This window comes from Parus major, chromosome 6 (assembly GCF_001522545.3).
Source record: "Parus major isolate Abel chromosome 6, Parus_major1.1, whole genome shotgun sequence".
In the NCBI taxonomy this organism is placed as follows: domain Eukaryota; kingdom Metazoa; phylum Chordata; class Aves; order Passeriformes; family Paridae; genus Parus; species Parus major.
In genome coordinates this window covers 29,286,547-29,300,868 of record NC_031775.1, presented here as the reverse complement: position 1 = coordinate 29,300,868, position 14,322 = coordinate 29,286,547, and the positions used below count along the sequence as shown (strand labels likewise).

Sequence of the window (14,322 nt, the reverse complement as noted above, 5' to 3'; positions counted from 1 at the left end):
AATGGCTCTGGCTGTGTGTCCCCATTGGGGAAAACAACAAAAAGATAACAAATCTTCATGAACTTCTCTTATAAATCACCTCTGGGGGCTTATGGAGAAAAAATTTGTCTCTGACGACTATTCCCTGCCTGCAGAACTCTGTGTGAGCAAACACTGCTACCTCTCCCAAAAACACAGGTTAACTGTGGTTGGGCTGCTAGAACTCATTTTGCACATTTTTACATGGATATTTCCTCTGGTATTCCCCAAACTGGGTCTCAAAGCTCGGAGTAAAAGCTTGTCCAATGTACCTGTCGTGTGCAATTGTGCAATCAGTTGCTCTGCAAGGCTGTGAGTGGTGTCAGTGGTGCTGAAGTTGGTGAAAGTTGACCTAATTACAGAGTATGTGCACAATTCATAAGTCAGGACATGCTTCAGGGGCTTCCCACAAGTGATCCAGGCTAAAAGAACCCAGTTTGCATCAGCTGGGTGCATTGAACGCTGCTCACATCACCTCAGCTCACATTTGAATTCAAGACTTCAATTTACCCTTTCTGAAACACACTAATAGTGGGGAAAGCATTCATGTCATCTTATCTGATGTACCTGGAGAGAATAACTTATCCCCAAGCCAAGAGAAAACTTAGGTTTGTTTACTGCTTACAGATAATATTATGGAAAAAACACATACCATAACTTCTTGGAGGTTATTTTACAAATTCCTGCAAAAACAGACAAAATATGAAAAGCTTGAAACGTTCTGTGTCTGGCATGCAAAATGAACAAAACTGAAGGAGAGGGGATAGTGATGAGGGGAGATAAGAAGCAATGCCTGTGGTTTATCACCATGATTCTGCTCTCCATGGAGCTGGAGCAATTCAGGCTCTGAAATGCTGCTGTCTGTGTGTGTCAGCATGATGAGATAGCTTTGTGTCAGCTCACAGGTTAGCACAAGCAAAGAGATCTGAGCCACTTCATAGCTAAAGGAATTTGGGAAATCCACAGCTCCTCATCAAGGTTACAATATATATGGCCAAGACTCAATTACGTGTGATGAGCAAGGAAGAAGCTGGCATGAATTAAAAATACAACTTCAATAATATAAACTCTACTTTGATAGAAAAAGAAACATTCCATGTTAAGGCACAACACTTAACAAGTGCCAAGAGATTTGATGTTTCCTGCCATGGTTTTACAAAGCAAGGTAGAGCAAGCATTGCAGCATCAGTATCAAAGTGACTCTTAATTTTGAAGTTTCTTTATTAACTGGGCTGGTACCTACACATACCAAGCATGCACTGCTGATAAACACCCAGCAACAGCTTTAACTTCTCCATAGAGATCAAAAGGAAAGAGTTAATTTTAAATATATACCCAAATTTATTCTGCAATAGGTACTGAATGCAAAAGTAGTGTTCCCATCAGAATAGACCTAAAGTTTTATTGGTTCTTTACAGAGTTTTATGGAAACATGTTACTGTAAATATAATTTTTAACTGCACTAAAACCAATTAAGTACTGTACACTCACACAGAAACACCAGCATCAACAAATTATCCCCTTTTAACAGCTAAAAGCTTTTTATTTCCCATACAATGCCATTAAGTGTATACACCTACTAGTTCTGATTAACAATTTGAAATCCCCATACAGAGTTTTACTGGGTCTGATAAAGACAAAGGGCACAGGCAATGTTTTTGGGGTTTTTATTTAATGTCACTGGCAAGTAGATGACTGGTTCTGGAGGGTAGCTTTGGCTTCAGATCAATCAGTATGACTTGATGGAAAATATTTCTGAATACTTTAAATTAGATAGCAATTGCAGTGTGACATTTAATTAGCACATTTGCCTCCATTAGCCCTTCAGATATACAAGAAATCATTTTGATTAAGAAAAGATTGAAAATAAATCCTGATGTGCTTTTAAAATACACACATATTACCACAGCTGTCATATTCCCCTGAAGTGCTAAAAAAGGAGAGTTTCCAGTATTTTCCTTCAGCCTTACTGATAGGTTTCCCAGATTTGCCTCGCATACCCACTGATTTTATAGATTTATATCAGGGTATAACTTCTTCCAAAGATGAATGACTGCACTCTGTACTCTCCTCCTTGCAGCCAACACTGCACCCAGCAAGGAGGCAGCAGCTGTGGAGCCTGGGCTCACTTAAAAGCTCAGATCTCAAACTAAAAACAATACAGACTCACAACAGGAGTCCTGCAGCTTATGAAATCACATATAAATGAGATAGATACTTGGAATACCTAATTTGAAAGAGCAAACCAGCAATCTTTTCACAGTGCTGAAAAAGAAAGAGCAGCCTGGAGTGGAGTTTTAGAACCTAATGTTAGTTTTCTTTGCACTTAAATTACATTGGCCCTGTTTTCTCAGCCCCTGGCACTGGAGCACTCTCTAAATAAAAAATTTCCTTCCTGTGACACAGAGGAAAGGGAAAGGATTATCTGAGCATGCATAAACAGCACAAGAGGTTAATGTGGCTAAGAAGTTGTTCTTGTGCTTGAAGTCTTGAAAGATTCCAAAAACTTCCAGTCCATTCTCCTTTTTAGGGGCTGAGCCTTTGATGGCAAGTAGAGCTAAATATCACTGAGCATCATTATTGCCCCTGTCAATCTGGAAAATTCCCATTCCACAGAAATAAAATGGGTTTCCAGGTTTTAAAGTACTTAATTAGCCTCAATACAGCATTTTCATATCTTCCTCACAGAAGTGGGATATTTGGAAATGAGCAAAGTGAAAGGAAGAAAGCTGCACTGCAGCTTTGACCAGAAGGGCAGGAGACAGGAGTGACTCTACTGAACCATGGCAAAAAACTACTGCCAAACGGGTTAAAGTCATATATTGTGACTTGTTTTTAATTTTTACAACTTCCCTAGACCCAATATTGAAAATGATCTTTGCAGCTTTGTTTTCTGGCCAGCAGAGTATAAAACAAACCATTCTGAAACAAAAACAGCTTTGCTTTGGCATTTTGCTACTCCTGGGGTGAGAGAGCTGTTCAATCCTTGTGATCCCTGCTCACAGGGAGCAGTGCTGCCCTGGGAAAACAACACCAGGAGGTCAGAGCTGCTCCCTCTGTCAAAGGGCAATTCTTCAGGCCATCCAGAAATAATCAACAGTGCTAGTTTTACAGAAATAACCAATATCAGCCAAGTGAAAACTATTGGTTCCTGCTTTCATTGCATTAGCTCTCATTTTATTTATGAAAAAAAGATATTTATGCTATTAGTTGTTGCCTCTAGCCTCTATTTTTATTAAATATACCTTATGATATAAGATATCTCACAAAAAACACTTTAATGTGTGTTTGGGGAGGAGAAAGTGGAGTGAAATGAAATAATGAGTTCTGCAGCCAAATGAAGTGTCAAAGCTGGCAGCTGTACATTATCCTAAAGTGAAAAAACAGAATTCATATTACAGGCTTAAATTAACTAAGCACATGTCTGAATAATGAACCCAAACACACTGCAGACAGTCAAAATTTTCCTCTTGATGTTTTTAATGCTTATTTTGATTACGTCTCAAACTGTTTTCAGTCAAGCTCTCCACAGTTCCCTGCACAACTACACAGCCTCACAGCAAATTGATGGAGCTGAGTCTGGTTAAGTTTCTTCTATTTTATTATTATTATTATTAATTTTTATTTTTTTCATATCTGCATGTCACACACTATTATTGATTATGTTTGGACCCGAAATGAAAGTTGGGGTAAACTCACAACCTTGCTCAGTTTCTCTCTGTGACAAAAGTTCCCCCTCTCAATTATCTCTGATCCTTCCTCACTCCTCCTCCTAATGATATTCCAAATAAAATCCAACTATATTAAAATCACTCAGTCCAAAACCAGTTGTGTGTGAACTACATGTTCCAGAGTATTAGTAATGATGAAAAAATATTATATATTATATATTATTATGTAATATATTAATTTATTTATATATTATATATTATATATTATATATTAGATAATATATAATAGATAATAGATAATTATAATTATTTCTTATTTATGATATATTATATATTAATATATAAATAAATATATATAGAAAATAAATCTAATCTAATGTAATATAATACTATATAATATAATACTATATATACATATATATATAATATTAAGAGAAGAAGATCTAGTAATGGGGAATAGGAACATCACTTTTTGCATTTTGCAGCACTCAGTGAGGTCCAATAGCAACAGTTACACTCCTGGAAAGCACCTTGGACAGAGATGAACACAATTATTAAGGGTCTCTCTGAAATGCTGTGTTCTCCCATCAGTGAGAGCTGGCAGCTAATGGAAATAGAGCTTTGCATCAGGGGACATTCTCCTCTGTTGTTCTCCCTTTGCAAGGCTCCTCAAGGCTTGGCAGGGAGCCACAAACCCTCCAGAGCTGGAACATCTCTGAGCATTTCCACCCCCACTACACATGCTAAAGAAGTAGTAAAACTTCTCACCCAATAAAGGCTAAAATGTCAGATTGCAGAGTGAAACACTGCACCTGATCTAGGATTTCATTTTCCCCACAGTCTGCTAAAAGCAGAATATTTAGCACACAAAGTTTGGCAGGGCATTGCCCTGCAGAGGGGACCATCAGCTTCTGTTCAGGGCTTGAATTATCCTCCAAGCAATTCCAAATTGGTATCTCTGTTTCCTTTCCCACACATCAAGATGAGTCAAAAACCTCTCAAAAGAAATTTCACTTTAAACTTTTACCCCCACACTGGGGCACTCTCAGGCAATACAAACCTCAGTGCACTCAGTGCCAGCTTACAGGACCAGCCAGTCTGTCTCCTCACAGCAAAGCAAAACTTGATGTAAAATACTCCTAAAACACTTCAGTGGAACTTGCATTGTAAAACTTCCACAGGTGGAGACTCTGCCTATCCTGGGGCAATCTATCCCAGTGCTCCAAGTCCTGAACAGCAGAATATATTTCCCCACACTCAACCTGAGTTTCCTTTGCTACAGATTTAAAAATCTTTCTGCCTGATTCCCAGAGGATGTGAAGAGCAGCTTGTTGTCTTCATACACCTTCATGGAGCTGCTTACCTGTGAAGATCACTGCCATGTCTCCTCAGATCTTCAGATTAAACAACTCAATTATTTCTACCTTTTTTCAGAAAAAAAAAAACACAAAAAGTTTTCTATACCTCTCTTACAATCTTCCTCAGTCCTCCCCCAACTCTCTGGAATTCACCTGAATAATTAATCTCAATCAAATACTTACTATGAAAACATCAGTTGTTATCCTGTTACCTACCCTACAGTAAAACAATTTCCACTTATTGCATTCCTATGCAATTGTAATTCAGATTCAGTGGTATTTTAACAAGGAAAATACTTAGCCATTCAGATAGCAAAACTAGAAGTGTTTTGTAATGCAGAGAAACAAGCAAATACAATACACAGTGACTGTAGCAGTCTGATTTAAAATGAAGCAAAAAAATCCCAATCTAGTTTTCTACAGAATCATATCAATCAATTACAGGTTTGGGGTTTTTTTCCATATCAATGACTTGTGGTCCAATGATGACAAATTTAACATTTAAAGGCAAGGGGAAAATGTGAATGGAAGATACTTTAAAGTCCATATAGTCATGAAAATCTTAGTTCAAGTGCTGGAACTGATGACAGCTTTGTCTCTTCCGTGCAGACAATGCAATTGCATCTCCTGTACAGGAGATGTTCTGGCCCAGAAACAAGTGAAGCTTTCCTTGACCATCCAAGCCCTGCTGTTCATTAGTGGATCACAACCAATACTTTAATTAGGGTCATGAGTGCTGCCTTTAGCTTTCTGTCCTGATCCACTAATCCTTGCAACACTCAGGCATCCCCTGTTCAGTACCAGCACAGCCCACGCCACATCAAAAAATTACAAGACACGCTAAATATTATTCTTAATTCATTTTTAGCATCAATAATTCTGCCAGCTGTTTCCAAGTACTGGCTTTTCAAAGTCACTGGCAGATTGGGAGACCATAAAGATCTTGATTTACTGTGCCAGATATGAGTACATTCTCAGCAGTAAGACTATAATTTTTATTAAATTCTTTCCCATAAGAATCACAGTTGTGCCCTACCTTGACTGTGCTTAGATCAAAGTGTAAGAATCGATTTATTAAATAAAAATTTTCCCCCCAGGAACCCTATCAGTACCATTCTCACTATAAAACATCCTCAATCAGGCTAGAAGCAAATAAACACAAAGTGCCAAAGCCTGTGAGTAAATGGGATTCAACAAGATTCAACAAGAGACACAAAGTCACCATTTACTCCTCAAAAAATCTGGAGCAGATGCTTTGGCATTTACAATAACATCCTCTTTTAGCATGTATTCAGCTGTGGGTTTAGCCATGGAGATCAACTGTAAATCCTATCCTATTAGCAGGACAATTAGAATTCCTGCTATTAAATCCCCTTCCCTCTTCCCATCCTTTCACTCCCTCTTTCCCCCAGACTCAGGGAAGACAAATGAAGTAACTCAGTTCCACAATCTACAAGTATTGATAGAACAGTCTGTAAAATCAGTTTGCCTTTGGCACAGATCAGAGTCTGCACAGAAAGACAGGTAGGCACAATTTCCCCTGAATAACTGTTATCAAAGTCAGTAAAATCCTAACCTATTCCAATGAATAAAATACAAAAGCAATGGAATCAGAAGTTTCAGCTACCTGAGACACCAAGCAGCTGAACAGCAGGATGACACTGAGTGGATGCTGCTTCATCACTCCCCTCCTCAGCTGGATGGGGGAGAGAAGATACAGTGAGAGGCACCTGGGTGGAGGTAAGAGCAGGCAGAGATCTCTCAGCTGTTACTGTCACAGGCAAAACTGATTTGACTGAGGGAAACTAGTCTAATCACAGTAGGAAGATGAGAAAATAAAATCTAAGCCTTAAAACAGCTTTCCCACCCCTCTCCCCAGGCTTAATGTTGTTTTTTTTTCCTCCCTCCTCCCCTGCAGTGGTACAGGGGGATGGGGAATGCAGACTGAGATCATCACAGCCACCAAAACCTGGCCATAAAACCCCACACATCACCAAGTTTCCCTGTGAGTTCTGTGGTAATTCATACACATCAGGACAGGCACACAGTCATTTTGTTCTATGGCCATATGACACCAGGAATAATTGGTATTTAGGGCCTTTTGTTGTCACAGTAACCTGTCAAGGACACAGTGCCGAGCAAAGTTAAAACTCAGGTTGCTTTGTGGTGTATCAGGGAGTTGGAGGAGCTCCATGTCATTCTAGCTCTCCCATCACTTCAAAGGTGTGACCCACTCTGCAGAGCACTGGAACAAGTCTGCTGCTCAATGTGCAGCCTTTGACAGGTGCTCTCAGATCCTCAGCACCAGAAAAGCTCTTTTCTACAGCAAGTCTTTCCCTTAACTCTTCATTAACCCTACTCACTGAATTAGACTTCAACCTGCAAAACAATTTTTTCCCTCACTTTAATAGCATGTAAATTAGGGTTTACAATGGTGCACCTATTTTTAAGCAGGTTAGCAAACATGTTGGTGTTCTCATTTCCTATTGTCATTACACTTTGTGAAACTAACACTGAGAAAGCTCCAAGAATGTTCAATGTATTTGGCTACCTGATGACAAAGAATTTATCAATTAACTGAAGGATTAGGGTGAGAAAAAGCTTTGTTTTCCTGATGAGAAACTAGGGTACACAGAAATGAAGCCCAGGACTGTGAGGATCAGAAGCCAAAAGTCAGGTTCCAAACAAAGTGAGAATTATGGGCTATCCAAATCAAGAACAGAAGACACAAAATCACTGAGAAGTGGCCAAATATCTACTTTGAAACATTCAACTAGAGAGCCAAGGCTTTAAAGGTGCTTTGAGTTCTTGGTCCAACCGATTTGTGTAAATTCGCAGCATTTGAGTCAGAATGAGAAAATAAATCTTGGTGTCTCAGTCTGGTGATTTCTTCTCAATACCATCTTGCTTTTGCTACCTACAGTCACAATTTTCAGCTCAGTCTATCCTCCAGAAATCCCATCCATGTGAGAGAGGAAAGGCAAACACAATCTGCGAGAAGAGCAATGCAAAGTGCAGCCCTGTAGAATTTCCTCTGGTAATTGATTTTCTGTGTTAACAAGACAATACACAGTATCATTTATAAAGGCAACATATGCAGGTTATCCAGAAGACAGCATCCCGACAAAGAAAGCTACTTGAAAGAGCTTTGCACACCAAATTACTCCATGCATATTCATAACTCGATTAAAATATTAATATTGTAAACTTGTAAGAAACACAACATGCCCAGAAACAGCTTTTATTTACTTACACCAGAAACTGAACGTGGCACACACACAAAGGATGTCAGCATTAGTCAGTGCTCTAAACTCACACGTGTGCAATATATATCTGTATATTAGCCTGCAGATAAACATTGATTCCCAAGGGAGGCTGCTAATGAGACTGTGCTGTGGGGAAGATATCCAATTACTCCAAACGACATTTATATTTTAATCACATCACATGCACTGAAGAGCTCAAGGTTTGATGAAGCAATCCTTGAAAGACTTTGCCTTTTTAATCAATTAGCTCTCTCAACATCAGTGATGTGCTGTTGACAAGTCCTTGGGATAAATATACAACAACACACACAAATCCTCTCTCCCTGCCAAAAGTGTGGTCTTCTAAAACTTCTGAAACAGCTGCAAAAAGTTTTCCTCATAGAAGACACCTAAAACAGAGAAATAAAGACACCCCTCGGGTTCATTCTGAGCTACCACTCAGTGAATTCATTTTAGGACAGATGAAAAACTTTGTTTTAAGGGCATCATTCCTGTGTAAAACTATCAGACTTGCTCATAAATCTTTTTAGAATTGGCTTATCTGAATAAAACCAAGTCAGTCAAAACAATTTGCTTTCTTCAAGCAACCCGTAAGTGACAAATGCCACTGCATGCAAGAAGATCAAAGTCTGGTCATTTTTAACATGTTTTGGCATTAATCAGGCATTTTAAGATGCTCCCAGTCATAGAAATAAGTATAAAAATGAAGAAAAACAGGGCTGCAAGACCCTAATTCAATCATTCTTCAAATTAGCATTGGATTTTTCCTGTAAACAAAGTACATCCTCATGGCTGTTCTATTAAAAAGCCATTTCTACCTCTGAGAACTTACATGACAAACCTCATTTAAAAAATAAAACTCAGTTCTGTACTCACAAATATTTCTTAGTAAGTAGAAACCTAAACAAACATATGAAGTGGGAATTGATCAAAGATAAGATTTGACTGGAAAATATTTGAAACTTCATAATGTAATAGACAAATTATAGCGAGAGAATTTTCTCCACCTTGGAATTAAGAAACCACCTGTACTCCATCAGATCAGTTCAGCCCAATCAAAAGGGGCAAGGATACACATCTTGAAAACTAAAAATTAATTTGATAGTTAAGAAACCGGGAGAAACTGTGGAGCAGAAGAGAAATATCATTATGCTTGCAATTGGTAACTTGAAGTTTGAGAGCTATTTTGCTGGAGGTACTCAAAGAATACCTATTTAATTTAGCAGTAAAGTGTGTATTTAGGTGTATTTTTTACTGCAACCACTTGTTTTTTGGGTTTTGACTCTTTGTTGTTTAGAGTTTGGGTTTGTTGGCTTTTTTTTTTTTAACTCCTGCTTCTCAACTTCAGGCAGACACAGCCTTTCTGATAAATCTGTTCTAACTAATCCTTCCTTCAATACCACTAAATCCTAAGGGCTAAAATGCCCTTTAGCACAGATCTCTGTGAAGGCAGAGAAGCTTGAGTTGCTAAATTTCAATACTTAATCCGGTCTTTAATTGCTAAGTGAGCTCTCAGCAACTGCCATGAGCACAACACCTAGAACTGAGTCAGTTGTTATCATTATCCTCCCTAAATGGCTGCTGAATTCAACAAAATCAATAGCCAACTACCAAAAATGTGCATTGCTTCTAAGGGTGCCCATCTGCAGGATAGAAGAGATCTTATATAACAAGTATAGGTTTCTGCCTTTGATGGAATGACTGACGTTGATAATTCTGGCAACTGGAGGAAAAAAAAATTCCAGTCTTAAACATAGAAAACATGGCTGTTCTTGAGCTAAAATACATTCAAATTGGCAATACATTCAATTTCAGCAATCATCAACAGAAGTTTTCACACCTCCATTTTTTATGAAATGACATTTATTACCAAGCAAAGCTCCAGCGTGGAATATGCACCTTTTTCTTTCGCATTCTCTGGTACAAAATATGTCAGTCTATTGCTGTGAGTGATATGAACTGTTAGGTGGAAGCTCAAAGACATCTGGGAGGCACAGATGGTTCAGAACTCTCAAATAGCTGTGGAACCATTACCTTCAAGGTCAGGCTTCTGTCGCTATAAGGATTGGTAATGACACAAAGCCATCAAGACCTTTTCAGAAAGAGCTCCCTCTCTTCCGTCCAGCTCCTCATTTCCTGGCACTCACCACAGAGCTGAGCCCAGACCTCAGCTTATTTCTGTTAATGGCATTCCTTTCCAAGGCAGGTGGAACCTGTACAGCCTCTTCATTCCTAGAAATCTCTTCTGCAATAGAGCTCAAGTTGCTGCTGCCTGGATTCCAGTCCCAGGGCTTCCAAATTCACTCCTGAAAAGATGCTCCACTGAACTCGATGTTCTGTGAAAGTCTCTGCACTGGCTGTCTATAAAACCACAGGAAACACAGTGTTTAAACCTCTGCCACACAAAAGTTTCAAAATGTGAGTAATTGCCACGTTAGAAAACTGAGAGAACTATTGAATACTATATATGCAATAGCAACAGATTACTTCTGTGCTAATATTATCTGAAGAGAAAAGCTCTTCTTTTGGTCAACCTAGAGGTTGTATTTCTGCAAACACTACCAGCAAATAAAGGGCAGCTCTTCATGGAACTAAACACTGACCTGAATTTGGAACACTACCATGCTGAGTACTTTCAGATGTCAATGAATGCTCTGAATGACCTATTGAAATATCAGAATTATTCCCCAGAATCCCAATGAGGCAGGACTTGAGCTGCGTGAAAATATGAGAATCTCTTCCACAGGCATTTGCCATTATGGTGACTCTAGAAAGAGCTTTTCTGTTAGTTACCCCTCCCCAGAGCATTTTGGAATTCATAAAGAGTGGTGAAAATTATGGAATCTTTTAGAGAGGAAACAAAGACAGAAGAGAAGCACAACCAAGAAATGACTAATTATGATGGCTCATGATTTACATATCATAGTAACAAGCTACATGAGGAGATCTCCTGCAGGGGTGGTAGAGGTGATGAATTATACACACAATCATAAAGAGGAGAAAGCTTCTGATGTAGCATCAGCTCCTGAGGTCTTGCTCAGCCTCTAACTCCACATATTCCAGGAAGGAGTTGTGTTGACAGGAACGGGTCTACCTTCAAAGTAAGATGCAACTGAACTGACAGATATCAAAGGCACCTCACAGGGTTTTGTTGCAAATCAAAAGATTTGCATCAATATTCAAGAGAAATGAGCACTGAGGGAAAAAAAGCAAACACCAGTAAATTGGACAAGTTATTAATTAACCATGAGAGGTTCAGAAAAGACCCATCAAAGTATTCAGTTTCACCGGGTCTAAGTCAATATCACAGCTTAACAGATGTCCTATACTGCCTGCCCTGTGACCAACAGCATCCATCCCCAGGAAAACAAACCAGCCAACAGCAAAATCCCATCCTGGTTCTGTGATATTCCTGAGAAATCACAAGGATTGAGAACACTCATCTTTAAACATTAAGCAATGGAAATGCAAACTTATATAGAGTGGAACTTTTTCATTGTTCAAATGCGTGCAGAACACAAGCTGCATAAAAGAAAAGGCTGAAATACTCGAAGCAAAATAATGCATAACTGCTTTCTCCTAAAAAAAGGCTGAGAGAAAGAACGGTCCTGCGGCGACAGCTGCACATCTTTCAACAAACAGATTTCCATGACTTCCCTCCCTGCCCGAGAGAGTGCGGAGGAGCTTCCCAAATCCCCCACGTTCCACCCCACACTCAGCCCGCGGTCCCTGCTCCGCTCCAGCACCGGCGCTGCAGCTCCCCGGCCCCGGGAGCTGCCAGAACCAGCTGTTGAGGCTCATTCACAGCTCCGCCAGGTGAGACTTTACCCCACAAACTACAACCAGCCCAACGAAACCACCAGCATGCCTCTGAGGCTGCGTTGTTTTGGCTGCCCGCTTTTTGTACACTTCTCTCACAAACAGCAGCTTCTCTAAGAAAAATTCCACTCAGCTCTTCGGCAAAACGCCGGGGCTGGGAGAGTTCCCTCAAAGACTCACCTCGGGGAAATATTCCACCCCCGAGCATCCCAGAGTGGGGACCGGCGGTGTTGCCGCTCGCTCGGGCATTCCGAGGGGGCTGCCCCGGCGGGATCCCCTGACCGCCGGAGCCCACCGGGCGAGCCCCGCTCCTCCATCCCCGCTTCTCCATCCCGCTCCACCACCCCGCTCCTCCATCCCCGTGCGAGCTACCTCCATCCCGGGGAGTGAGGGATGGAGAGCGGGGATGGAGGTTGTCAGACCAGCACCAAAGTTGCCGCGGTGCCGCCGGCCGCCGCTGCCCGGCGCTACTCACACGAAGACCCCGAAGAGCAGCACCCGTATGCCGATCTCGATCGCCAGCTCCCGCATGGTGGGTCCCGGCTCTCCCGCAGCCCCGCAGCGCCGCCTCTCATGCCCGAGGGCAGCGGGGCAGCCTCAGGCAGGCCGGTCCGGAGCTCCGGAGCCCCTGCGGGCAGAGCCCGGCCGGGCGCAGCCCCGGCCCCGCCATCCCTCGGCCGCCGCGGCTGCCGCGCTGTGCGGACGCGGCGCTGGAGCGGCGGAGCCGAGCGCCGGGGGAGGGTCCCGGTGACTAACGCGGTGTCCCCGCTCGGGGGGAGGGGGCCGGGGATCCTGGGGATTTCCCCTCCCCGCCTCCCCGCCCGCCCCCGCGGCGCTGCCGAGCGGAGCCGGAGCCGCAGCCGGGCCCGTCCCGCCCGCCCCTCGGGGCCGCCCTGCGCCACCGCCGGCAGCGGGATGCTGTCCGGATGCTTTCCGGATGCTGTCCCCGCCTAACGCGGGGAAGGGGCGCCATGAGAGAGCTTTGTCTGCCCCAAGCAGCGCTCCCCATCCTTCTCTGGAGGGCCGTGAACCCATCGGTGCGAGGGGCTGACATCCCAGGGCACCGCCGCCGCACGCTGGGTTGCGGCTCCGACCGTGGGCTGGCGCTCCGGTGTTCATCTCTGGCTCGTAATGAAGCCCCGCGCTTCGAAAAGATGGAGAAAAAAAAAATAATAGATGGGGCCGGCGGGAGGGAGCATCACCTCCGCACACACAATAAATAACATCGGGTGTTCACAAGGCATTGAACTGCCGGCACGGTGTGCGGAGGGAATCACGCACCAGACAGCCCGTGCTGCCGCTGGGCTTGGCCCATTCGCTTCGTCTTTGTATAAAGGATTAACAGCGTTTGAACACTTTCTGCTGGATGTATTTATGTAACAGGCTTTTCACCTGTTCACACATCCATTTTAAACCCTTGTTAATGCAGATAACCCAGGGTGTTACCCCAGTATTCCTTGGCCAGATTCTGCATATGTGATATTACAGCCTAAAGATGTCATTAATTCAGTGCCTGCTCATTCCCAGAGATGAGTTTAGCTAAACATGCAGAGGTTGTGGTTATATGGGACCCCAAATTGCTGGGATGGGAGAAAGGCAGCAAATCAACCAATGATTTGGTTTACTCCTGTGATTCCTCCAATCCATCCACCATTCCTCTCAATGGCATTATCTGAGCTGCCCAAATCCCTGTAATGTCTTAGTCTACTTTTGCACAAAGTTCATTTAACTTCCTCCTGCTTTAACTTGTTAAGCATGGAGAGACTCCTGAACATCTTTATTGTAAGAGAGTTTCAGCCTTAAGTCATGGAATGCAGCAAACTAATTCACATTTAAATGTATTTAATTATCTGCTTTCTTGGGGCGTTTGAAGGGGTATGTCCTTCAGGAAAGTGTTCATAGCTATTAATGCTGCACATAGCTGCAAAACAGCCATCAGGACTGCAGCTGGAATCCAATCCACTTTAGTAGATGATTATTGCTGGAGAATTAATGCCATAGAGGCTTTGTTAAACCTATCTGCCTAATATATGCACTGTGCATTAAAGGGAAGCCTTGAACTCTGAATTAACTACTAAGTAGTAAAAGTTTTATTGACGGTGTTTTTGGAAGAACAGAGACATAAGATTCTGTACCAAACTCATCTACAGAGAAGTACACCAGTGCTAGATTTGTTGCAAGGAGAATGAC

At 42.0% G+C, this 14,322-nt stretch overlaps 1 protein-coding gene across 1 annotated transcript in view; it reads right to left on the bottom strand.

Annotated features, from left to right (window-relative positions):
- PLPP4 (phospholipid phosphatase 4) overlaps positions 1-12,830 on the bottom strand; it is a 47,905-nt gene extending 35,075 nt beyond the window's left edge. The window contains exon 1 of the mRNA XM_015633797.3: positions 12,608-12,830. Within this exon, the coding sequence (XP_015489283.1) occupies positions 12,608-12,663 (56 nt within the window). The 5' untranslated portion in view covers positions 12,664-12,830. The remainder of the gene's footprint in view (positions 1-12,607) is intronic.
- Between the last annotated feature and the right edge of the window lie 1,492 nt (positions 12,831-14,322).